This window comes from Suncus etruscus, chromosome 9, assembly GCF_024139225.1.
Source record: "Suncus etruscus isolate mSunEtr1 chromosome 9, mSunEtr1.pri.cur, whole genome shotgun sequence".
NCBI lineage: Eukaryota > Metazoa > Chordata > Mammalia > Eulipotyphla > Soricidae > Suncus > Suncus etruscus.
Window position 1 is genome coordinate 115,076,533 of NC_064856.1, and position 26,368 is coordinate 115,102,900.

Here is a 26,368-nt window from a genome sequence, read left to right on the forward strand (position 1 = left end):
TTCCTTCCTTCCTTCCTTCCTTCCTTCCTTCCTTCCTTCCTTCCTTCCTTCCTTCCTTCCTTCCTTCCTTCCTTCCTTCCTTCCTTCCTTCCTATTTCCCTCCCCCTCCTCCCTCCCTCCTTTCCTCTCTTTCCTCTCCTCCTCCGCCTCCTCCTTCTTCTTCTTCCTCTTCTTCCTCCTCCTTCTTTCCTTCTTCCTCCCTTTCTCTTTCTCTCTCTCCCCCTCCAAATACCCCCTCATGACCCTTGGGCACTTAGTGGTTCCCCTGGTCCTACAAGAGTGCAGATGTGCTGTTTGGGGTCTCCGGCTGAAGTGCAGGTCCTCAGCCCCTCTGCTTCAGGCCTGCTGAATGGTGCCTGCTCAGCTGTTGGTGCTTCTGGAGGAGCGTTTTGAGGGGTCTGGGGTGATGCATGTCTGCGGGCAGTGGGCCTCTTCCTTGGCTCCTGGTGCCTGAAACCCGGCTGGTCCCAGCGGCCACCATGGGAGTGGGCTTGATGGGGGCACAGGCTGCATCCTACATGCCCTAGGTCCGAGACGGCTGTGATACACAATCCCAGGCCTGGGCCTCTGGTATGGGCAGCCTGGGAGGGCAGCGTCTTGACCCCCACTGGTCGGATGGACGAGGGGCGGCAATCTGAGTCTGTCCACAGGGGCCCCATCGCCCACCCCTGCCCGTTGGGTTGAGTCGTGCCCAGAACTGCAGGCCAGTGGGGGTGGTCAGCACCACGGGGCCTCCCTGCGACCTGGGCTGGGGCTGTCTGGGAGCTGGTTCGGACTAGGGTGCATGGCTGCAGCCAGACAGGGCCCTGGGAGGCTGCTTTACCACGAGGGACCCCAGACCAGCACCTCAACCTCCTCTCCCTGCCCCTTAGGAGTGTCATCGGGGTCCACCATCCACTTGGCTGCCCCACTCTGCAGAACCTAAAGGGGGTCAACCAGGAGGACCCCTTAGAGCCCATGGTCTCCCTTCCCCATCTCTCCATCTCCAAACCTTCACCCAGCACCTCAATCCCATTTCTACACTCCAACACCCAATTCCTTCCTTCCTTCCTTCCTTCCTTCCTTCCTTCCTTCCTTCCTTCCTTCCTTCCTTCCTTCCTTCCTTCCTTCCTTCCTTCCTTTCTTTCTTTCTTTCTTTCTTTCTTTCTTTCTTTCTTTCTTTCTTGGCAACACTCTGAAGTGGCTCTGCACTCAAGACTAATTTCTGGTGGGCTCAGGGAACCCTATGGGGTGCCTGGGCTAGAACCCAGGTTGGTCACATGCAAGGCAAACACCCTCCCCACTGTGCTCTCACTCTGGTTCAAAACCCAATTTTTTCTTTCTTTCTTTTTTTCTTTTTGGTTCTTGGGAGCAGCTCAGGGGTTACTCCTGGCTCTGTGATCAGAAATCGCCCCTGGCAGGCACGGGGGACCATATGGGATGCTGGCATTTGAACCACCATCCTTCTGGATGTAAGGCAAATGCCTTACCTCCAGGCTATCTCTCCGGCCCCCAAACCTCAATTTCTACCCATTACCCCCATTCCCACCCACCCCTAACCCCTTCCCCAATTTCCCCCATAACCTGTCACTCCCAGTCCCCACCCGGCACCCCTCTACCTCCCCCCTTCTTGAGATGCTCCTGCATCTTTGCACAGAGGAACCACAGGGAGTTGACGGTGGCCAAGGGTCGCTCTGATCACCGAGAGTGTTGGAACAGCCATGGTGAACACAGGAAAGTGTGTGGCCCCAAGACCAGCTGTGGCCTGGGTGAACTCGGATGAGGGGGAGCCGAGCCTGCTGGGAGCTCCCCGTCTTAAGCACCCCTGTCCTGAGGGACAGCACCCGCAGGCCCAGGGACATGTCTATTTATTTGAAATCGCTCCTGGCAGGCTCGGGGGACCAATGGGACGCCAGGATTCAAGCCACAGTCCTTCTGCATGCAAGACAAACGCCCTACCTCCATGCTATCTCTGGCCCCGGGGACAGATGACTCCAGAGACTTCTCCACCGAAAGAAACAGGACAGCAGGGAGGGCGTTGGCCTCACATGGCCGCCCTGAGTTCCTGCCAGGTACCACTTAGGGTCCTCTGAGCACAGCGCCTAGAGTGAGCCCTGAGCAGTGCTGGGTGTGGCCTGTCCCACAGAGGGGGCTGCATTCCAGGGTGGTGCCAGGCCCTGAACACCTTTCTGTGGCCTGGACCTTGTCTCACCAGAAGTGGAAAGAGTGAGAAGGGACCCACCTGCCCTCCAGTTGCAGCTCAGTCCGGCTGCTCCACCCAGGCCTGGAGCTGTCTCTGAGCCTCTCTGGTGGCCCATCCTGTGGGTGGCACCAGGCGTGGGCTGCCTTCTCCAGGGAGACCCCCTGACTGTGCTGCATCTGGATGGCTTTGGAATGTGCTGTAAAAATTCCCCTCCTCTGGTTCCTAGGGGGGCTGTCTCACCTCTGCCCTGAGCCTGTGTGGTGCGGGACAACCCTTTCCTTCCAAGTACCAGTTTCACACAGCGGGGCAGATCGGGCCCCTGCTCTCCGGGGCTTGGGTTTGCAGGTCCCAGGGTGCAGGCCCAGATCCTGGCTGGCACCCCTTGGGTTTCTGCAGACCCGGACCTTGGCAAAGAAACCCAAGGGGTGCCAGCCAGGATCTGGGCCTCAGTTTCCCCTCTAGAAGCACTTGCTGGTTCTGCTCAGGGCTGGCCCATCTGCACACCAGGTCAGAACCAAGTTGCGGGAGAACCTGGGCTGGGCCTGGCGGGAGTGGGTGGGGGTGGGCCCGACTCCCCCTGAGTCCCCCCCATCCCGAACCCCCATAGCCTCCCAACCTGCCCTCAAGGGAGGTTGCAGGGTGGCGGCCTCTAGGGGGCGCCCGCGCCACCGCCCACCTAGAACGCGCGCGCCCCCGCGCCGCTGCTGTCAACCTGCCTGACGTACGTGCGCGTTCCCGAGACGCGTCCTGAGCTCAAGCTGACGTACGCGCGCGCCCCCGCGCCTGCCGGAACCCGCCGCCGCGCGTGCGCGCCCCGAGACGCTGCCCCGACCCGCCGCCGTGCGTGCGCGCCCCCGCGCCCCCGCCCGGGCCCGCCGTCGTGCGTGCGCGTGCGCGGCGGCCGCTGGGGCAGAGGCGGCTCCTGGGCGGCGGCGACGGCCACGCGCCCCCCGCGCCCCCCGCGCCCCTGCAGCCCGGCGCCAAGATGCCGGCGGTGTCCAAGGGGGACGGGATGCGGGGCCTGGCGGTCTTCATCTCCGACATCCGCAACTGTGAGCCGGGTGCAGGACGCGGCTGCAGGGCTGGGGCGGGGGGCGCAGAGCACGGGGCGGCTGCAGACTTGGGGTCCCCGGTGGGGTCCGGCAGCGGGCGCGCGGGGCTGGGTCTGGCGGTGCATGGGGGGCGTCTAGGTCGGGGGGTGCCTGGCGCCGGCCTGGCTCGAGGAGGGGCCTCAGGTTTGGGGGTGCAGGCGGGGCCAGGCCAGGGGGGGTGGGCGGGGAGTTTGGGGGTGCAAGCGGGACGTGGTCACAGCCTGGGGGCGCCTGGGGCGCCGCTGGGCCGTCCACTGTCCGTCCACTGGTGGGGTCACCTGGCCAGGATGAGGGGACCCCGGGATGGGGGTGTCTCTGAGCGACTCTGGCCCCTGCTGGACTGGGTGGGTGGTGGCAGAGACCCCCATGGGCGCCCATGGGCGAGACATCCCCAAAGGTGGGTGCTCTTCTGCGTGCACGGAAGGGTGGGTGCCCCCCTGTGCCCCACAGGCACCGCCTCCTCTGCACCCCCAGACTCCGATTCCCCAGGTTCAGCTGGCCCCTCTCTCCCCCTGTGGCCCCCAAAGGGAACTTGCAGGCCAGGATGTCAGGTGACAGGTCCAGCACCTGCTCTGTGGGCGGGGGGCACGGCCTTGCGTGTGTCTGTGTGCATCTATGTGTCCATATATCTGTACACGTGTGTGCGTGTGTCTATGCATTTGTGTCTCTGTGCTTGTTTTTCTGTGTCTCTGTGTGTGTGTTTGTGTGTCTGCACACCTGAGCCCCTGCCACGGCGTGGGATGGATCTGCACGTATGGTCACACATGGTCCCTGCCCACCCACGGCAGACAAACTCCTCCTTGCGTGGACATGGCCCGAACACATGGTCCCTGCCCACCCACGGCAGACAAACTCCTCCTTGCGTGGACATGGCCCGAGGGATGGATCCTGGTGCCTTGGCCAGAGCCCAGGACTGTGTGGGCCTTGCAGGGGTGATCCCTTGGGTCTTCTGGGGGCTGGATGGGGAGGTTGCCTCCTCCCCGGCTCACTTCCTGGTGTACCTTTTCAGGAAGGTGGAATGGGGATACGTGCATGGGGATACAGGCAGACATGGGGCTGCGGGACTGTAGCCCTGAGCCCACGCGTGCCTTTGGCTGGAGCTGGTCTGCTCCTGTCCTGTGGTGCTCCCTACACCCTCCTTCCTCTGGCTGCTCTAAGTCTAGGGTCCCTCGGGACACCAGGAAGAACCTTGGACTTTGAGCCCCGGCATCAAAGGGCTGTGATGTGGGCTCAGCCTCACTACTGGCCTCCTCCCTGCCTGCTGTCCGTCTGTCCGTCTTTCTGCCCGGTCCTGGGGCTCCGCTATGCCACCCGCAGTGCCCAGCCCTATGGTGCCCGGTGCTGGTGAGGCCACGAGTCCTCTGTGGTCAGTGGGGGCAGAGTTCTTAGTGCCTAGTTTCTGGGTGATTCCTCGACAGCGTGGAAGAAACCAGCTTCCTCGGAGTGGGTCAGAGACCCTGGCCAGGCACTTCACTTCCGTGGCAGCCCAGACACCTCTCATTCAGCCTGGTGGGGTCCCCCTCCTTCCCTGAGCTCCCCACATGCAGCTCAGAATCCCCTCCTTCTTTTATTTTTGGGTCACACCCAACAGCGCTCAGGGGTTGCTCCTGGCTCTGCGCTCAGAAATTGCTCCTGGCTTAGTGGACCATATGGGATACCGGGGACAGAACCCGGGTCCCTTCTGGGTCAGTTGCATGCAAGGCAAATGCCCTACCGTTGTGCTATTGTGCCAGCCCCAGAACCCTTGTTTCTGAAGCCGTGCCGCCCTCCATGCAGCTCATCTCCTCCTCACCATGACGCCCCACACCTCTGGGCCGAGGCAGATGGGGGTGACCTGTGCGTGGCCCCTGGTCACCAGGTCTTACTGGCTGTTTTGCCTTTCAGTGGCCGTCAGGGAGTGGTTCCCCAAAGTCAGCACAGATGGCAGCAGGGACTCAGCCTGTCGCTGTGGCTTCATGTGGACCTTTGCTAGCCATCTCTTGGAGATCCTCATGAGGGTCCCCCAAGTAGATTCTTTGGGGGGCCTGGCAGCCTTGGGGTCCATTGGGGGGCACTGTTCTCTGTACATACCTGAGGTGGTGGGCAGGGCTAGGTGAAGCCAGATCTCCATCCTGGGGGGGGGTTGTCTTTGACCCCCTCTCCACTTGGAGGGACACAGCCCAGGGATAGAACCAGCCAGCGGCCCGGCCCTTTGCGGCAGCGGGCGAGGGGGCGGCGCGTCTCTGCGCCTGTGCAACTGTGGTGGCCCCGTGAGTCATGCCTGAACCGGAGGTTGAAGTCTGTTTATGGGGCTGGAGAGAAGGCACAGCGGAGAAGGCCTATGCTGTGAACACATCTGACCTGGGTTCGATCCCTGGCACCCCATGCCTTGTCAGGAGTGATTGCCTTGAGGACAGAGCTAGGTGGGAGTCAGATCTGGGCACCACCGGGGAAGGACCCGTCGAGTTCCAGATGTTCTGAGTCAGAACTGGACGTGCAGAAACTGAATATTAAAAGTCCAATTCGGCTGAAGCGTCTGTGAGAACGAAGCGTGGGCTGTTTCGAGTGATCGTGGGCAGCAGTTCTGTGTCTGTTGATGCTTATTTCCACACCTTTTTTTGGAGGTGTGTGTGTGGCCAGCATCTGGTAATGCTCGGGGGAGACTTCTCGGCACTGCATTCAGGGGACCCGATGGGACACTGGGGATCAAACCCAGGTTCAATGGATGGTCGCTCTGGCCCCTTTTCCACTTTTTTGTCTGTTTGCTTTTGTTCCGGGGCCTCACCCGCCTGACACTCTGGATACGTGTGGGTTCCAGGGCCGAATCTGGGGTTTCACGTGCAGAGGAACCCCCAACTCCTCTCCACATCTGAAGTGCTCCCCGGAAGGTGAGGTTCATGAAGGGTTGGGTCTAGCTAGCCCGGAAAACGCTTTCTGATGCCTGGAAAGGTGCTGACTCGGGGACCAGCTTCCTGCGCTTCCTCCAGCTGCTCTGAGCCTGCGGATTCCGGGAGTGGGGCAGAGGGCAGAGGGCGCCAGGGGAAGAAGGGAAGTCCCAGCCAGCTGGCTGGAGGGCGCAATGGGTCGAGGGCCTGACTCCATCCCGTAGCTATGGGACCCCGACTGTGTAGGAACGTGCGAGAGGGTGTGTGAATGTGTGAGTCTGAGCGGATGTGTGCACAAGCTTATGTATACGTGAACCGTGAGTGTGTGAGCACACGCATGACTGTGTGTGAATATATGCACAAGGCACCGGATGTTTGTGCATGCACGAACATATGTGCTAAGCAAATATGCTTATGTGTGCAGTAACCAAGTAGGCCCATACGTTAACATACGTGCACCTGTGAGTTTCTGTGACCAAGGACATGCGTATGCCTTGCTAGTGTGTGCTTGTGGGCAAAAACACATTTTGAAGCTGGGAATGGAGCTGGCTGCAGCAGGTGCTGACTGGGAGTCTCCAGGATCCGTGTGCCCCTCATCTGTCCCCCAAGTGCTGTGAGCCTGTGAACTGTGGCCCACAGCCTTGGGGTCCCCGGCCCTCTGGACTCTGGCTCATGGACTTTGGCCAAGACTTAACTGTGGCCCTCGGTCATGGGGCCTCCAGAGCCCCCCAGGAGCACATGGACCCCCGTGAGGGAGCGTGGCTATAGCCTGACCTGGAGCCCCCACCTGTTTCAGGCCCCAGTGCTCACAGGGAAGAGCCAGGGAGATGCTCTGCTGTAGCTCGCACCCCGTGAAGTGCCTGGCCCTGCCCGCAACTACACAGTAGAGTCGCCCTGGGGGCCCAGTTCCACCCGTGATTCCACCTGGCAGCATTCTGAGTGTTCTCAGTGGTGGCGGTAGGCAAGCAGGCACCCCAGTTTGCCCACCAAGTGCCACCATTCTGGGAGACACCGTGTGGGCGGCCTCCCCTGTGTAGCGGGCACAGCTGCGAGCTGATCTCAGCTCCTTCTGGAAGCTTCCGAGCTGCTGCTGCACTGGGCATGCAGGATGCAGTGTGCGTGGCGGTGCTTGGTGTGACGTGGCAGTGTGGCATGGCATGGCGATACATGGTCTGAGGTGGTGGTGCGTGGTGTGACATGGTGTGGTGTGGCGTGATGTGGCGGTGTGTGGTGTGGCGGTGCATGGAGTGGCACGGCTAACGTGTCTCTGCAGCTCACAGCGTGGGCAGTCTGCCCCGTGCCCAATCTTGGAAGGTGCTTGTTCACCGGACTTCCCTGTTAGTGTTGGGGCCACACCTGGCGGTGCTCAGGGCCGGTTCCTGGCTCGTGCGTGGGTCAGTCCTGGCTGGTCTGGGCCACGACTTGGAGTGCTGGGGATGGACCTGATCAGAGTGGGGAAGGCAAGTGCCCTGGCTGCACTCACTCCGGCCTGTCCTTCACCTCCTGGGGGTGTATGCCAGGCCTGCTGTGCCGGGTGGAGCTCAAGCAGCCCGCAGGGTCACACTGGCCATGCTGACCACAAAACCACACTGTCCACTGCCACGCTGCACCTTGGGGCCTGTGTCAGCCCACTTCAGCCTGCACACTCGGAGCAAGACTTAGACTTGGTGAGGAAAACCAGTTGCATACATGTACAGGTGCACACATCGCACGCATGTACACAGACGTACAAGGCAACACGGGTCCACACACCACATAATGCACACAGAGGAACACAGCAAGACAGACATACACGAAACATAAGCACAGGTATGTGTGTGCATGTGAGCATGGCATGTACGGTGCCCACGTCACACGTGTACCTATGGCACGCATGTAAGCACAAGCACAAGGCACCCAAAACACACATGTGTAAGTACGCACAGGTGCACACATCGTCCACAAATGCATACGCACCCCACCTGTCGGCCCTCACATTCTGGCTGTGAGCACCACTGGGCAAGGACCAGCTCCATCTTCCCTCCTGCTTCCCTCCCCCTTCCATCCCTCTCCCTCCTCCCTGTTTCGGGGGCCTCACCCAGTGGCACTCAGAGTTCATTCCTGGGGGTGGTCGGGGAACTGTATCGAACCCAGTTCGATGCACGCAGAGCTGATGTCCTCCCTACTGCCCTATCTCCAGCCCTTCCTTTCCTCCCTTTTTTGTTTTTGGGCCACACCCGACAGTGCTCAGGGGTTCCTCCTGGCTTTGCGCTCAGGAATCACTCCTGGCAGGCTCAGGGAACCCTGTGGAATGCTGGGGATCGAACCCGGGTTCTGCCATGTGCAAAGCACATGTCCTCCCCCCCCCCCCCGTGCTGTCTCTGGCCTTTCTCTTTCTCCCACAATGGGCGTCCAGCAGGCAGCCATATCCCTGTGCCCTGTGTCCGTCTGGGGTCTCTGAGGTTGTGCAGATATTCAGGGTCACGGTGTTGAGTCTGGCGGGGGGGGGGGGGTGCAGAGCCTCACATGGAAACGGGCCTTCGCCTTCTGTTGTGGACTGGGGTATGTGTGTACCTCCACGTTGGGCGCGAGTTTCACAGGAAAGCCGGAAACCTGGGTGCGTCCCCTGGGTGCTGCCAAGGGGCTGTGTCCCGGGAGGCTGGGCCTGGCTGCTGTGCTGGCGCCGGGCACCAGGATGCAGATGGAGACAGACCCGGCTCGCTGGGCAGAGGCTGGGGGTGTCGGGGATGGGTGGAGGCTACAGCAGCTGCAGGAAGGTCTCACTTGTGTATCTTCTCGCCAGGCAAAAGTAAAGAAGCAGAAATCAAGAGAATCAACAAGGAGCTGGCGAACATCAGATCCAAATTTAAAGGTGAGTGCTCTCTGCCACGAGCCCAGCTGGGTTTCACTGGTTGGCGACCTCGTTCTCTCTCTCATCTTGTTCTCATCTCCTTCTCTCTCTCTCGCTCATTCTCTTTCTGTGTGTCTCTCTGATTCTCTGTCTCTGTCTTTGTTTTTGGGCCACATCAGGTGGCGCTCATGGGTTACTCTTGGCTCTCAGAAATGGCTCCTGGCAGGCTCTGGAGACCATGTGGAATGTTGGGAATTGAACCTGGGTCCGTCCCAGGTCTTTTTTTTTTTTTTTTTTTTTTTTGGTCACACCCGGCAGCACTCAGGGGTTACTCCTGGCTCTATGCTCAGAGTTTGTCCCTGGCAGGCTCGGGGACCATATGGGATGCCAGGATTCGAACCACCGTCCTTCTGCATGCAAGGCAAACGCCCTACCTCCATGCTACCTCTCCGGTCCAAGTCCCAGGTCTTCTGTGTGCAAGGCAAATGCCCTACCACTGTGCTATCACTCCGGCCCAATCATTCTCTCATTTTCTTTTTTTTTGTTTTTTTTTTTTTTGTTTGTTTGTTTTTGTTTTTTGGGCCACACCCTGTGACGCTCAGGGGTTACTCCTGGCTATGCGCTCAGAAGTTGCTCCTGGCTTCTTGGGGGACCATATGGGACACCGGGGGATCGAACCGCGGTCCGTCCTAGGCTAGCGCAGGCAAGGCAGGCACCTTACCTCCAGCGCCACCGCCCGGCCCCCATTCTCTCATTTTCTCTCTCTCATCTCGTTCTGAGAGGGAAGGTGCGGCAGTGACTCAGTGAGCGAGTGATGAGGCTGCGGGTGAATGAATGACAGTGACTGAGAGAATGAAAGTGGATGAGAGGGAAGAGAGAGTGCCGGAATGAGGCAGGGGTGTCTGGAAGTTGAGGCACCTCGTGCATGGGCCTAGCAGGGCTTTTCCTGCTCATGGCCCCTGAGCCAAGGGTCCTGTGCTCAGACCCCTGCAGGTCCTGGGCGTGCCCCAGGACCTTCTGACCCTTGTGCACCAGCCCATGTCCACTGTCGCTCTCCCAGCACCCGACTAAGGAGTGTCCTGTCCTGGCTCCTGTCCCCTTCCTGGGGTCCTCGCACTCCACTGGGACACTCGCTGACCAAGGACCAGTAGGGGCTGCAGCACTCTTTCCTGCTGTGCGCCTGTGCTGGCAACAGACAGCCGGCTTGGGGCCCTGCCTACCTGCACTTGCGCATGTGCTTGTGCGTATGCCTCTATGGTCCAGACCAGCCTTTGCAGGCCCATGTTCCAGAACATTCTCCTCACTCATGGGGATGCCTGGAAGTGGGTTCTGCTTTCTCCTTGATCAGAGCAGCTGCATCTGGAGAGCCTGTAGCCCGTGCCGGGGTGGGGCTTTGCCCACCCTGGGCCCAGCAGTGTGTGTCCAGAGGGCACTTGGTGCCACTGTGACAATGTCCCCGTGCGTCATTGTCCTTGCAGGAGACAAGGCCCTGGATGGCTACAGCAAGAAGAAATATGTCTGCAAACTGCTCTTCATCTTCTTGCTGGGCCACGACATCGACTTCGGACACATGGAGGCCGTCAACCTGCTCAGCTCCAACCGGTACACGGAAAAGCAGATTGTAAGTGGGGGGCTTGGGTTCGTGGGCGGGGATAGGGCTTGTGGGTGGGCTTTGTTTTGTTTTGTGTTTTGTTTTTGTTTTTTTTTTATTTTGGGTCACATCCGGCAGCACTGGGTTACTCTTGGCTCTACGCTCAGAAATCGCTTCTGGCAGGCTGGGGGAGGTGGGGGACTGGACCATATGGAATGCCGGGATTTGAACCACCGTCTTTCTGCATGCAAGGCAAACGCCCTACCTCCATGCTATCTCTCCGCCCCCAAGCTGGACTTTGGAATGAGGCTTGGTCTTGGTCTTATGGGCGGGACCCAGACTCTGGTGTGGCCTTCCAGGACCGGCCCTGGGCACTTGGCTCCAGCCCTGCTATTCCTCCTTGTGGCACGTCCCCAGCTGTGCTCCTGGAGCCTCAGCTGTCTTTCTGGCCTGTGCCCCCCTCTGGCCTCTCTGACTCTCCCCTCTGCCCACTGCTTCCTCTGGGGGAGCCCACGACACAGACGCCCTCCCGAGGCTGGCGGAGTTCGGCGTGACGTTTCCCCTGCCTCTGGCCCAGGGCTACCTGTTCATCTCGGTGCTGGTGAACTCCAACTCGGAGCTGATCCGCCTCATCAACAACGCCATCAAGAACGACCTGGCCAGCCGCAACCCCACCTTCATGGGCCTGGCCCTGCACTGCATCGCCAACGTGGGCAGCCGCGAGATGGGCGAGGCCTTCGCCGGGGAGATCCCCAAAATCCTGGTAGCGGGGTGTGTGCCCAGGGGCTTGGGAAATGAGTCTTTTCTTTTCTTTCTTTTTGGTTTTTGGGCTGTACCTGGTGGCACTCAGGCATCACTCCTGGTGGGCTCAGGGTTGCTGTGGGATGCTGGGGATCAAACCCAGGTTAACTGCATGTAAGGCAAATGCCCTCTCCGCTGTGCTCACTCTGGCCCCGGAAACGTGTCTTTTTTGCTGCCTGTCAGAGAACAACTGGGACCCGTGGCTCCCGCCGCCACCACATCACGGGTCCCAACTCCACTAGGCAGTTCCCTCTTCTTTGCTTCTACCATGTATCTGACCGTGTCCTGGCCTGAATCCAGAGTCTGGAGAGCTCTAAGTCAGGGTGCAGGCAGATCCCTGGGGAATGAGCGAGTCACACCCTCAGCTCATTGGGCAACCCTCTCTACATACTGGGTGCTCGCAATCTTCAGCCATGTGGGTGCTGTGGGTGGGAGCAGGGGGCACCATGTGCCGGTGCGTCCCCCTGGCCTGCCACCATGTCAGTGTCTGTTTGTGCTCAGGGACACCATGGACAGCGTGAAGCAGAGTGCCGCCCTGTGCTTGCTGCGCCTCTACCGCACGTCTCCCGACCTGGTGCCCATGGGAGACTGGACCTCGCGCGTGGTGCACCTGCTCAATGACCAGCACCTGGTGAGGGGTTGCCCTGCCCACAGACCCTGCCCACCTGCCCTAGGCCCGCCCCTTTCATCATAGGCTCGGCCCTATCTATGGACCCACCCACCCGTCTTAGGCCCCACACGAACGCTGCCCCCAACTCCTGGCCATGCCCCGTCCACTGCCCTGGCCTAGCCCACGGACCATACCCACCAACAAGGTCCCGCCCATGACCATAGGCCCCACCCCTTCCCGCTGTGCCTCAACCTGTCCCTACCCACCCACTGTGCCTCGGTGGCCCCCAGAGTGGGCTATGAGTGGGCACTTGAGAAAAGTGGGCAGAGGGGCATAGAGCACTGTTGAGACTTGGAGGTGAATTCTGCTGAGAGCCTCATTGTAGGGACATCAGGAGCCGTGGGCCTGTTGCTCCAGAGGACCCCGAGTCTCACTGTGCCCCAGGGGACCCTGAATCTCCCTCTATCTCAGGAGAGCCCCTGAGGGGGTTCGCCCAGGTCCCAAGGGAGCCCTAATCTCATTGTCCCTCAGGGGCCCCCCCTTCCGGCTCGCCTTAGTTTCAGTGCTCAAGTGTCACTGCTGTCTTTCAGGGCGTGGTGACAGCCGCCACCAGCCTCATCACCACGCTGGCGCAGAAGAACCCCGAGGAGTTCCGCACGTCAGTGTCTTTGGCTGTCTCCAGGCTGAGCAGGGTGAGTCCTGTGGGCCGTGGCCACTGCTGGTGGGGCTCGAGGTGCCAGCCGTGGGGCCCAGGCTGCTTTGGCCCTTGGCAGTGATCTTTGAGAACCGTTGTGTCAGTCCAGGGGAGCCGGAGCGGAGCTGCTTAGCGGCAACATGTGGGCCAGATGTGGGGCACTAGGATAGTGACCGCGCTGCATCCTGCTTCTGTTCAAGGGACTGCTCTGCTGGGGTGATCAGGGCTGCAGTGGGGCACCAGGCTGGGAGTTCCCATTCACTTCACCTCCCCTACATTCATTCCCTCACGGTCTTAACCTCAAAATTGCCCCAGTTTACCTCACCTCATACTTGCTTCAGCTCACATTCACCTGACCTCACGCTCACTTCACCCCACACTCCTCTCCCCTCCCCTCATCTCACTCACCTTAGCTCACTTCAGACTCAGCTTAGCTCACCTCGCATCACTCTTGCATCACCTCGCCTCACACTCAACAGAAGTGCTTGCCACATCAATCTACCTCTCTTCACCTACCTTATCTCACACTCACCTCCCTTTTCCTCATGCTAGCTTCATCTTAATACTTTATTTATTTATTTATTTGGTTTTTGGGTCACACCCAGTAGCGCTCAGGGGTTCCTCCTGGCTCCACACTCAGAAATCGCTCGTGGCAGGCTCGAGGGACCCTATGGAATGCTGGGATTCGAACCATTGGCCTTCCGCATGCAAGGCAAATGCCTACCTCCATGCTATGTCTCCGGCCCCCAGCCTCACTTTAGTCACTTCATCTTATCTCACCTCACCTCAAATTCGCTTCACCCAACATTCACCAAACCTCATCTCTCCCCACTTTACAGTCACCTCAGCTTACCCCACCTCATACTCCTCTCACTGGACTTCACTTCCCCTCACCCCACATTCCCACTTCCCCTCACCTCTCACCTCACATCACACTTGCCTCATGTTCCCTCATGGACCCACAGTCACCTCGCCTCATCTCAAACTGGCCTCACCTTACACCATCTCAAAGTTAATCTCGCTTCACTCGCCTCGTTTCATCTCACTTCCCTTTACCTTCCCCTCCCATCCCCTCACGTCACTGGCCTCATTTCACCTCATCTAATTCCTCACTTCACCTCACCTCACCTCATTTCACTTCACACCTGCCTCAACCTGCACTCGCCTCACCTCTTGTCCTACTAGCTTCGCCCTTCAACTCACATTTGCTTTTCACACTCAACTTTCTCACCTTCACCTTGCCTCACACTCAACGTCACCTCTGCCTCACCCCACACTCGACTCACCTCACCTTCTCTCCCCTCACCTCACTTTACCTCACGCCCCCCTAACCTCACCTCACACTTGCCTCAGTTCCCCTCACCTACACTTGCTCCCCTCATGCTTCTGACTGGGTCTAACCCCCAGGCCGGTTCCTGAGCCACCAGGGGCTTCCCTTCCACACATGGCCTCCAGGCGGCGCTGTCTTCCTGCTCTGCAGCCCCAGACCCGCTGCACTATAGCATGGAGGCCGCAGGAGCCTGGGGTGTCCTTGGGGGCAAAGAGCATGGCACTGCCCGTCAGCCATGGAGGCCTGCGTCCGTCCTGCCTCTCCCAGCCTGAGGGCTGTCACTGTCATCTCCGCTGGTGACTCGTGCCCTGGGCCAGCATGTTTGCCACCTGAACATCGAGGTTCCACGTTGCTTTGGCATCTATGGCCCTTCTGTCCCTCCCTGCTGCTCTGATCACACAGGAGAGTCTCTGCCTTGGGTCTGAGCACCGACCACACGCTTCACGGTCTCCTGAGTGCGGAGGACCCAAACAGTGCTCGGTGACCCAATAGAACACAGCAAAGGAAAGGGGAAAGTTGTTTAGGTCTGAGGTGACATTTGTATCACGATAATGAGGAAACATCTGGACTCGGAGCCTCTCAGCGAGGGCTTTCACTGGCTCCAGCGTGTTTTGATGCGTTCAGAAGTCATTCTTCTGCTTGTCTGGCTCATTCACCTGCTTGACATTTGCTGTCTCGTCTCCATGAGTGGGCACAGTGAGCAGACTTCTGCACCTCTCAGTCTTTCTCAGTGCTTGTCCCCGTTACTCCTGCCTGTTGCTATGGAGAAAGAGTCCTCTTCGCTGTGTGATACCACACCTTGTTACTGCCACTGCGTGCGGGACAAGACTGGGGTTCTGCCATGGCTCCACACTGGGCGGCTGAGCTGTCCAGAGAAGCTTCCTGAACCCTGAGCTCCGGGCCGAGGTGGAGGCACCACAGGATGCCAGAGGGGGCCACAGGGCGCCTCCCCTGCAGTGCCTGGAACGAAGCCTCAGCTCTCGGAGACAGGAACATGCAGGAATGTGCGAAAGTGGGGGTACCTGGCTCCACCTGGAGGGCATGCTTGTGGGTTCGGGGCAGTGTCTGCTCCGGAGAGGGGGATCTGCCTTCTCAGACCGGGCACACACTTGCACACTCGCAGGACAGGCTGCGCTGTGTGCGGCTCTTTGGAGGCACCTGGGTTGCGCCATGGATCTTTCCACCTGGAAGCCTCCCTGACGCTGGGCTTGCGTGACTGTGGCCTCCCTGTCCCCCCAGATCGTGACTTCGGCCTCCACCGACCTCCAGGATTACACCTACTACTTCGTGCCCGCACCCTGGCTCTCGGTGAAACTGCTGCGGCTGCTGCAGTCGTACCCGCCGCCAGGTAAGGCCTGGCCTGGGCTGTCCTCGCTCCTCGGGGAAGGTCTGCGTGTGTGTGGGTGCAGGTGGTGTTTCTGCACTCTGTGTGCATGTGGGGGCAAGTACGTGTTATTGTGCACGTGTATATGCTTTGTGTCTGGTGCACACCGTCTGTGCATGTGCGGTGTGAATGTATGTGTGCAAGCTAGTGGATGGTGTGTAGTGAGTACATGCATGGTGATATGTGGATATGTGTGGTGGCATATGTGGTTGCATGTGGGTTGTGTAAGTGGTCTCTGCATCTGTGGTGTAAATGTGGTGGTACGTGCAGTTAGTGCTTAGTGTACAGATGCGATGGCACACACATTGTACACCCGACAGTGCCTGTGGAACTCACACAGTGTACCATTTTGTGATATGTATTGCGTATGTTGGGTACACACAACATACATGTTCGCGTGCACAACACACGTGCATTGCATGTGCGCATTAACATGTGGTCTACACTGGTTTGTGGTGTGTGACGTGCACACGCGTGGCACGTGTGTGGGCGTGTGTGGCACGTGCATGTGGTGCTTATACCCCGGGAGCCTCTGGGCCTCGAGCGTGCGCACGGCCCGTCCGTGCTGAGGCTGCGTGTCCCGCCCAGAAGAGCCGGCAGCACGAGGCCGCTTGACCGAGTGCCTGGAGACGATCCTCAACAAGGCGCAGGAGCCCCCCAAGTCCAAGAAGGTGCAGCACTCCAACGCCAGGAACGCGGTGCTCTTCGAGGCCATCAGTCTCGTCATCCACCACGACAGGTGCGCGGCGTGGGCCTGGGCGGCGGGGCTGCGGGTGTGTAAGCATGTGCGTGTGCACATGAATGAGTCTGTGTATACGCGTGTGTGAGTGTGTGTGTGTCAGTCTGTGTCTCTGCACCCCTCCCCTACTCTCTGCTGCCCAGGTCCTCTCCCCCAGTGTCCCCCAAGTCTCACGCTGCAAGGACAGCCCCAGCCTGCCAGCCTCCTTTCCTGGGGTCTGTTTGGCAGTGGCTTTGCGGGTCCAGCGCCCCCCCCACCCATAGGGGGCTGCCCTGCTCTGGGGCGTTTCCGCTGCTGAGTTCCTCCCAGGGCCCAGAACTGTTGGAAACAGGGCCAGGATGAGCGCCCCCACTCGATGCTCTCAATCCTGGCTACCGCCCGGTCAAGAGGCAACAGGATCTGATTTCCCTTCGGGTGTAGTTCCTAGAGGGAGGGGCCAGGAGGAGCCATGTTGCGGGTCTACGGCTGTCATGTCTTGGGCCTGCCTGCCCGTGGCCCAGCTGGCACTGCCCTCTCCCCGCAGCGAGCCCAACCTTCTGGTGCGTGCCTGCAACCAGCTGGGCCAGTTCCTGCAGCACCGGGAGACCAACTTACGCTACCTGGCGCTGGAGAGCATGTGCACGCTGGCCAGCTCCGAGTTCTCCCACGAGGCCGTCAAGACGCACATGGACACCGTCATCAATGCCCTCAAGGCAGGTGCCTCTGCAGGCCGCACATGTGGATGCTCATATGCACACATACACACACACACAAATGCACACGGGGAAGCAGATCATTTGGGTGGAAAGAGAACTATTTGATTTATTTATTTATTTATTTATTTGTTTATTTATTTTGGTTTTTGGGCCACACCCGGTAACGCTCAGGGTTTACTCCTGGCTATGCGCTCAGAAGTTGCTCCTGGCTTGGGGGACCATATGGGACACCGGGGGATCGAACCGCGGTCCGTCCAAGGCTAGCGCAGGCAAGGCAGGCGCACCTTACCTTTAGGGCCACCGCCCGGCCCCTTTATTTATTTATTTTTGGGTATACCTGGTGGTGCTCAGGGCTTTCTCTCCCTGGCTCTGTGCCAAAGAATTACTCCTGTCAGTGCTCGAGGAACCTCTCGGGTGCTGGGGATTGAACCTGGGTTGGCCGTGTACAAGGCAAAGCTCTCTGCTGTGCTCTTGTTCTGGGCCCAAAAGAAAACTGTTTAGTCTTGACAGTGGTCCTTAAACTATGGCCCGCGGGCCACATATTGTATTTGTATCTGTTTTGTTTCTTCATTGCAAAATAAGATATATGCAGTGTGCATAAGAATTCGTTCATAAGGTTTGTTTTTACTATAGTCAGACTCTCCAATGGTCTGAGGAACAGTGAACTGGCCCCCTGTTTAAAAAGTTTGAGGACCCCTGGTTTAGAAGAAAACTCACTTTTTTTTCTCCTTGGTTTTTGGGCCACACCCGGCGGTGTTCAGGGTTTAATCCTGGCTCGGCTTGGGGAACCCTATGGAGTTGCAGGGATCGAATTTGGGTTGGTCCCTATGCAAGACAAGTGCTCTCCACTCTGTCCTATCGCTCTAGTCCTGAAAGAGAACTGTTTAATCCTTGTTTAGAAGAAGAGTCACTTTGGAAAACTCACTTTGGGCTTTAGAAAATTCCGCTTTTTTGGGAGGAATTCCCATGGCAGAGCTGTAAGGCCTTGTGGGGGGTTGTTGAGCGCACCCCTGGCTCTGCCTGCCACCCTCCCAGGATGGGCTGGTGACGATGCCGGAACCCGTTCTGCTGGGGCAGAATTCAGTTGGTGCAGGGCCCTGAGGGTCTGTGGCAGGGCCAGACTCTGAGGGGCTCACCTGGGGCTCCTGGATGTGCACAGGCTCCACGCAGGGTCGGGGAGCACGATGCTGGGCCCGGCTTGAGCACTTGACTGGGCTCCCCTGCCCCGCGTGGTGGCCCAGAGTCTGGGTAGAGAGGCCTCACTGCCTCGCCGTGCCTGGGTCCTGTAGACGGAGCGGGACGTGAGCGTGCGGCAGCGGGCCGTGGACCTGCTCTACGGCATGTGTGATCGCAGCAACGCGCAGCAGATCGTGGCTGAGATGCTCAGCTACCTGGAGGCGGCCGACTACTGCATCCGGGAGGAGATCGTGAGCAACGGGGCAGGGCGGGTCCTGTGTGCGAGTGTGCGAGTGAGGCCCTCCGGGCTTCGCGGGCAGGTCCCAGCGTGCGTGTGCGCCCCGCAGGTGCTGAAGGTGGCCATCCTGGCCGAGAAGTATGCCGTGGACTACGCGTGGTACGTGGACACCATCCTCAACCTCATTCGCATCGCGGGCGACTACGTGAGCGAGGAGGTGTGGTACCGCGTGATCCAGATCGTGGTCAACCGCGACGACGTGCAGGGCTACGCGGCCAAGACGGTGTTTGAGGTGGGTGGCCCTGGCTCGGCCCCAGCCTGTCACCCCCACGCCTGACCCCTGGGTGGCCCCGAGATCCCGTTCCGTTCCAGCGGCAGGGCCCGACTCAGCTCTGTCTTCACAGGCCCTGCAGGCCCCGGCGTGCCACGAGAACCTGGTCAAAGTGGGGGGCTACATCCTGGGGGAGTTCGGCAACTTGATCGCCGGGGACCCGAGATCCAGGTGAGAGGCCTGGGTGAGAGGTCGGGGTGACGGGGCACCACCCACTGCAGGCCCAGCCTAGGTCCCTCTAGGCCGCAGGCGGACATGACAGTGGGTCAGCCTGGTAGGGTTGGTCTCAAGGGGCAGTCTGAGGGGCCTGTCTCGGGGTTCAGTCAGGCGTGGCCTGTTGAGTGGGCTCCGCTGGGCAGCGAGCACATCCTCAGCTACGGCTGGACTCCACTCCGGGGTGCACGGGCGGCTGTGGGATGCAGTGCTGGTGTTCCTTGGGCGCGTGGGCACAGGGGTGGCGGGGTGTCCTGTCCCGGGTGTGGGTAGGCGGTCAGGGGCCCTGCTGGACGGGCAGCCGCGGGCGAGGCCGACGAGGGTGACAGGTCGCTCCTGCCCGCCCTTCCGCCCCGCAGCCCCCTGACCCAGTTCCACCTGCTGCACTCCAAGTTTCACCTGTGCAGCGTGCCCGGCCGCGCGCTCCTGCTGTCCGCCTACATCAAGTTCGTCAACCTCTTCCCCGAGGTCAAGGCCACCATCCAGGACGTGCTGCGCAGCGACAGCCAGCTGCGCAACGCCGACGTGGAGCTGCAGCAGCGCGCCGTCGAGTACCTGCGCCTCAGCACCGTGGCCAGCACCGACATCCTGGTGGGTGCCTGCGCCCCTGCCCAAGCTCGGCCACGCCCCTCTGAGGGCCCGCCCCCCACTCCCATTGGCCCTCGCTCCTGCCAGCCACGCCCCTGCAGCCCAGTCCTCCTATAGGTCCGACCCTCCCAGCCCCGCCCCTGCGCCTCAGTCAGCCACGCCCCCACTTTGGCCACGCCCCTTCCTGTGAGCCCCTCTCCTGGTCGTCAGCCCCTCCTGTCTGAGTTCTGTCTCACTCTTCAGCCCCGCCCTCCCAAGTCCCGGCCCTCCTATAGGTCCACCCTTCTTGGCCCCGCCCCTTGCTGCAGCCCCTCCTCTCTTTCTCAGCCCCGCCCCTCCCCCATAGGCCACGCCCCTCTGCCTTCTCAGCCCCTCCTGTCCCTGTGAGCTCTGCTTCACCCTCAGCCCCGCCCTTCTCGCAAGCCCCGCCCCCTGAGTTCCAGCCCTCCTATAGGTCCGACCCTCCCAGCCCTGCCCCCGCGCTTCTGCCAGTCCCGCCCCCTCTCCTCTCCATCGGCTGCCCTCCCACCAGCCCCGCCCTCCTCAGTCCCACCCCTCCTATAGGTCCGACCCTACAGGCCCGTCCTCCACTCTGCTATCAGCCCCGCCCCTTCCGTAAGCCCCGCCCTTCCGTCAGTCAGCTCCTCCACTCTCCGCGAGCCCCGCCCCTCATCAGCTCCGCCCAGGATGCTCCTCTGGCCCCGCCCTCCTCCTCCGGTCCCGCCCCGTTCGCCTCGGCCCCGCCCCTCCGCCTCCCCAGGCTGACCCAGGCTGACATGTCAGCTGCATTGCCCTGTCCCCCACCACCCGCAGGCCACCGTGCTGGAGGAGATGCCTCCCTTCCCGGAGCGTGAGTCGTCCATCCTGGCCAAGCTGAAGAAGAAGAAAGGCCCGAGCTCTGTGGCCGGCCTGGAGGAGAGCAAGCGCGAGCGCGGCGCCGACCTCAACGGGGGCCCCGAGCCCGGCCAGGCTGTGGCCAGCGGCGCGGTGCGTGGCGTGGCATGGCGTGTCCTGTGGCCCTCTGCAGGGCTGCAGGGTCAGGGCTTGCTCTGGGGAACCGGTGGGGTCCCAGGCGGCTCTGGCTGCGGGTGTGGGAGCAGTAGGTGGTATGGACACATCTCCACTGGCCTCAGCCTGTGGCCTCCTCCCTGACCTCTGTCTGGCTCCCTCCTGGCAGAGCCCCTGAGCGGGGTGTCTGCATGTGCCAGTCTCCCAAGCTGGCACCCACTCACACTGCAGGGCGGTGCTCCTCACCCTCCTCAATCGGAGGATTGGGGCTCCTCACATCTTGTGGGGAGCGGCCATCGGGGGTCGGCAGAGCCGCAGGGACTCAAGGGTGTTCTCGGGGGGCTGGGACCGTGGGGCTCCCCGGTGGAGCCGTCAATCTCACCCAACCCGTCGCTGTCTTGCAGTCCACGCCTTCTCCATCCACAGACCTCCTGGGTCTCGGGGCCCCGCCGGCCCCTGCGGGTGGCCCCCCAACGACAGGAGGGTTGTTGGTGGACGTGTTCACGGACTCGCCCACCGTCGCTCCACTCGCGCCTGGTTCTGAAGACAACTTTGCCAGGTATGGGGACAATTGTCCTCAGGGCCACCGCTGACTGTCACCCAGGTCCTGACGGGCTCACTCCACCCTAGCCTGTCACATTCCCTGTCATCTAGATCCTCACAGGGCATAATCCACCCTGTTGCCTGTGTCCTCACAGGGCTACCCCACTCACCTTTTTACTCACTGATTGTCCTCTCCCCGCCCATCCTTCCCCCTCCATCCCTCTGTCCCGGCCTATAGAGGTGACCTGGCCACAGTACCCACTGACCCCGCTCCCTGAGAATCCTGCCCTGTCAGGGTGGCCTGAGCAGCTCTCTCTCTGGTCCTCTCAGGTTCGTCTGTAAGAACAATGGCGTGTTGTTTGAGAACCAGTTGCTACAAGTTGGCCTGAAGTCTGAATTTCGGCAGAACTTAGGTATATGGTTCTGTTACTTAAGCGTTTCTCCTACATGGGGCCGAAGCAATAGCACAGCGGAAGGGCGTTTGCCTTGTAGGCGGCTGACCTGGGACAGGCCCAGGTTTGAATCCCAGCATCCCATATGTTCCCCTGAGCCTTCCAGGAGTGATTTCTGAGCGCAGAGCCAGGAGGAACATCAGAGCACCACTGGTGCGACCCAAAAACCAGAAGAAAAAAGAAAAAATAGTTTCTCCTATAAATGGGGTCCGGGGTCATAATGGTGAGTTGTTAACCTATGAGGACCCAGTGCACGGAGCTATTTGGCACTAGTCAAATGATGGATGAGGGAGTTGTTCTGTGGGGGAGGGCACGGGCTATGCCTGGTCCCTGAGCTTGGTCATTTAAATACAGAGCTTCAGACGGCACCCTGGGGAGAGAGTCTAGCCCAGACAGCGCTGGGGCTTCACTAGGGGCCCTCCATGATTGTTCAGCTGTGTCCCAGAAGGGGCCGAGCCAGGATCTAAAGCCGGTGCCAGGGGTCTTGGACACCTTCCTAGAGCTCATGTATCTGTGGCTGGATGGGACTCCACTGTGCCCCACCGCGCGGGACCCGTCTCAGCTGGTCCTCATAGGAGGCCATTGCCCATTGCCCAAGATGGTGACAAAGATACTTGGGCCAGCATAGGTGTTGCAGATGTCTGAGGGTCTGGCCACATCCTCTGCACAAGAGCTGATCGGGTCTGTGGGAACCGAGGCACCAGGGGAAGGAGAAAGTTCTGGAGTCAAGGACCTGTGCATTCCCTTGTGGCTGGATCGTGCCTCTGAGCTGGGTGTTCAGATCCAATGAGGAGTGAATTTATTTTTTTTGGCCCACACCTGGTGGTACTTAGGGGTTTCTCCTAGTTGAGTGCAGACTTCACTCCCGGCAGGACACTGGGGATCATATGGGATGAGACTTGAACCTGGTCAGCCTGTTCCACACAAGAGCACTACTACTCACTCCCTGTGCTGTCACTCAGGTCCCACAGATTGGGAATTTTTGTTTGTATTTGGGACACACTTGGCACTGCTCAGGGGTTCCCCCTGCTCTGAGTTAAAGAATCACTGCTGGGGGGCCGGTGAGGTGGCGCTAGAGGTAAGGTGTCTGCCTTGAAAGCACTAGCATAGGACGGACCGCGGTTCGATCCCCCTTCGTCCCATATGATCCCCCCAAGCCAGGGGTGATTTCTGAGCGCTGAGCCAGGAGTAACCCCTGAGCATCAAATGGGTGTGGCCGAAAAACCAAAAAAAAAAAAAAAGACTGCTGGCAGGCTTGGGGGACCTAATGGGATGCCAGGGTCAGCCACATGCAAGGCAAATGCCCTCCCTGCTGGCTCTTGCTCTTGCCCCAGGGATCAGTAATTTTTACCAGCATGATAGGAAAAGCTGCCACTGGCAGTGGGGGTGCTTGAGCCTGTCCTGCGGTTGGCCCTGGAGGACAGTGCTTCTGTCTTTGCAGATGTGGGCAGTGGGGGCTGGAACTCAGGTGTCTTCTCTGGGTCACTGCAAGGAGCTCTAGCATTCTTTGTTCCCAGTAACTGAGCCGGTGATCTGGGCCTGAGTGGAGCAGATGCTGGTGGGGCATAGCATGCTGGGCTGGTAGTCTGTTGCTGACCGGTGCCCCAGGCAGTACCCAGCTGCCCTCCCTGTGGCCAGCAGCCCACAGCATGTAAGCTGATGCTTTGTGCTTCCTGTAGGCCGCATGTTCATCTTCTACGGGAACAAGACTTCCACACAGTTTCTGAACTTCACCCCCACGCTGCTGTGTTCCGACGAACTGCAGGCCAATATCCTTGTCCCTGTCCCTAACTTCCTCCATCAGCCCTGCTGGTTGTGCGGGGGGGTGGGGGGGTGCGCGTTCAGATCTGTGGCAGGATTGGGTTCTGCTCTCTGCTCAGAAATTATTCTTGGCTTCCTCAGGAGACCAACCCTATGGGCTTCTGAGGATTGTCAGCTATGTGCAAGGCAAATGCCCTCCCCACTGTGCTATCTCTCAGGCCCTGAGTTTGTGTATTTATTTATTTATTTTGGTTTCTGGGGCACACCCAGCAGCACTCAGGTTATTCCTGGCTCTATGCTCAGAAATTGCTCTTGCCAGGCTTGGGACCATTGGGACGCTGGAGACCGAACCTGGTTCTTCCCGGGTCAACTGCATGCAAGGCAAATGCCCTGCTACTGTACTATCACTCCAGCCCCTGAGTTTTCCTTTTTACAAATGTCATTTGAAGTGCCACAAATGATTTTATTTATAAACAACACTCCAAGCTCCCAGAACTACTTCTGCTGCCAGAGCACCAGTTCCTCACTGTCCTCAGGCCCCTTCTTGCTCCTAGTGGTACCTTATGTAGGTGTCGACTTGCTGGTTGGGTGTGTGAGGTCTGAAGAATGAAGCAAATCTGCCATCCAGGTGCCTCCTCACAGAGCCTGGGATCTGGGAGGATGCAGAGAACTGGGTCCCTGTAGCCTGTGGCTTTAGGGTGTCTCTTGAGAGGCACATGTGGCCTGTATGCTCTTGCTGTAGACTCAGCCTACGCTCCCTGATAAGAGGAATCGTAGGGCTCAGATTCCCCTCACGCCACATCTCCCTGGGCTTAACGGGGGGTGGGATCCAGCACTGAAGTGGCTACCTTGACCTGCATACACCTGAGCCTGCAGACCAAACCTGTGGACCCCACAGTGGACGGGGGCGCACAGGTGCAGCAGGTGGTGAACATCGAGTGTGTGTCTGACTTCACCGAAGCACCTGTCCTCAACATCCAGTTCAGGTGGGACCTGGGTCCTCGAGTGTGCTGACCCTATGGGATAATCCTGAGCAGACTGGGCTGGAGCAGGACCACTGAGGCTGTGGAAAAGCTGGGCTTGGGCTGAAGCTGTCTGGGGTGTGTGGGTGGGTGGGAGGGTGGGCTGAGCTGGGTTGAGTTGGGTGAGTTGTACTGTGCTGGGTTGAATTGGGTTGTATTGTGTTGGGCTGAATTCGGTTGGGTTGAAACGGACTGGGTTGAGCTGAGTTGGGTTGAGTTGGGTGAGTTGTGCTGGGCTGGATTGGGTTGCATCTGGCTGGATTGGCTTGTGTTGAATTAGGTTAGGTTGAGCTGGACCAGGCTGAGCTGAGTTGAGTTGGGTTGATCTGGATATATAATATATACTTGGGCTGGGTTGATCTAGACGGGGTTGGTCGGACCAGCTGGGTTGAGTTGGACCAGATTGGGCTGGACTGGGTTGAGGTGGGTATTGTTGGACTGAGCTGGGTTGAGTTGGGTGAATTGTGCTCAGCTGAATTGGGTTGGGTTGGGTTGAGTTAGGTTGGGTTGAGATGGACCAGATTGGGCTAGATTGAGTTGAGATGGGTATAGTTGGGCTGAGTTGGGTTGATTTTCAGTAAATTGTTCTGGGCTGGCCTGTCAGACAGGGACTCACAGTGTCTCTGGGGGCCTTGGTGCTCAGTGCCCTTCCTGCAGAGGGTGTGCAGGGGGAGGTCACTCCCAAGGTTCCACAGACCACCCGAGTGCTCCTGAATGGTTTTTGGGAACATCTTCCTCTTGTTGCTGACCTGGACTTTCCAGAATGTTCTGCTCTGGTCTTGCAGGCAGATTTGTCAGGAGCCCCCCTGCACCCCCCTCCCCTCAGCATCTTCCTGGGCACCCTGCACTCCCCTCAGCCATCTCCGTTCCCCGCAGGTATGGTGGCACCTTGCAGAATGTGTCTGTTAAGCTGCCGATCACACTCAACAAGTTCTTCCAGCCCACAGAAATGGCCTCTCAGGATTTCTTTCAGCGCTGGAAGCAGTTGAGCAGGTGAGACAGACACACCGTCCCAAGGCCATGGGAGGTGGGAGCAGTCAGAGGCCCCGCCCCCGTATGACAGGCTCCATATTGCTTTTGCTCACAGCCCCCAGCAGGAAGTGCAGAACATCTTCAAGGCCAAGCACCCAATGGACACGGAGATCACCAAAGCCAAGGTTAGTGCAACATCAGGCTCCACTCAGGCCCTGCTCACACTCTTGTCTTCACCAGCAGGGATGGGGGCAGGGAGGGGTTTTGCGCCACAGTTGGCAGAGCTCAGTTTTACTCCTTGCTCCTGCTTGGGGCTCTGGGTTCCCTGATGGTGCCAGGGACCAAATCATGGCAGTACCTTCACCCCTGCCCCGCCTCTGGTATCTCTTCACAGATTATTGGGTTTGGTTCCGCACTCCTCGAAGAGGTGGACCCCAATCCTGCCAACTTTGTGGGAGCCGGGATCATCCATACCAGGACCACACAGATTGGCTGCTTGCTGCGTCTCGAACCCAACGTGCAGGCACAGGTCAGCTCCGGGGGAAGCGGGTCAGAGCGCCTGGGTGCTTGCTGGGTGGTCTGTGCTTAGTGACTCCTCAGGGGATGTGGCTGACTCCACCAGCTGGCCACCTCGTCGTTGCATGTGGCACATTCGCCACTCCAGAAGTTCCCTGTCAGTCCTGCTGCCTTGGCCATGCCCAGGTTGTTGTGTGGGCCCTACGTGTGTGTGTGTGTGTGTGTGTGTGTGTGGCAGTGCTGTCCCGATGGGGACAGTGGAGCCTCCTGGAGTCCTGGATGTGCCTATGGGTCTTTGTTCTCACTCAGCACTTCTTTGTGCATGCCCAGGAGGGAGTGGCCGGTTCCAGGGCTCAAGTACCGCTCCCTGATAAGAGCCCCCTCACTGCTTCGAGAAACGTTCAGCGGGGCTGAGCACTGAGGCTGCGTTCCTTGCAGGTTTACCGCCTCACACTACGCGCCAGCAAGGAGAGCGTCTCGCAGCGCTTGTGCGAACTGCTAGCCCAGCAGTTCTAGAAACCAGCATCGGTGGCAGTGCCCGCCTGCCTCCTTCCTCGTCCTCGTCACGTCTCGTCTCCATTCCTCGTGCACACCAGCTCCCCGGGGACCACCACACCCGACCCGGGCTAGGGAGGGCACCGTGTGGATTTCCCCTGCCCTGCCCCACCAGCCTGAGAAGTGAGGGTTGTGTGGGCAGCTCTGGGGCTGTGTTGTACATTAAAGGGAAATGACCCTTA

At 59.6% G+C, this 26,368-nt stretch overlaps 1 protein-coding gene across 2 annotated transcripts; it reads left to right on the forward strand.

Moving 5' to 3' along the window:
- The first annotated feature begins 3,085 nt into the window (after positions 1-3,085).
- Positions 3,086-26,368, forward strand: AP2A2 (adaptor related protein complex 2 subunit alpha 2). 2 transcript variants are annotated; one of them, XM_049781291.1, is made up of 22 exons: positions 3,086-3,234; positions 8,920-8,988; positions 10,446-10,588; positions 11,136-11,329; positions 11,861-11,990; positions 12,560-12,661; positions 15,233-15,341; positions 15,966-16,116; positions 16,640-16,808; positions 18,101-18,238; positions 18,335-18,517; positions 18,630-18,727; positions 19,129-19,360; positions 20,171-20,344; positions 20,770-20,924; positions 21,239-21,321; positions 23,040-23,129; positions 23,984-24,107; positions 25,020-25,136; positions 25,231-25,300; positions 25,510-25,644; positions 26,070-26,368. In XM_049781291.1, the coding sequence occupies exons 1-22, from the start codon at positions 3,168-3,170 to the stop codon at positions 26,145-26,147; spliced, it is 2,811 nt and encodes a 936-aa protein (XP_049637248.1). In that variant the 5' UTR covers positions 3,086-3,167; the 3' UTR covers positions 26,148-26,368. The 2 variants fall into 2 exon arrangements, with proteins under 2 accessions (XP_049637248.1, XP_049637249.1); XM_049781292.1 differs by having other exon boundaries at positions 15,969-16,116.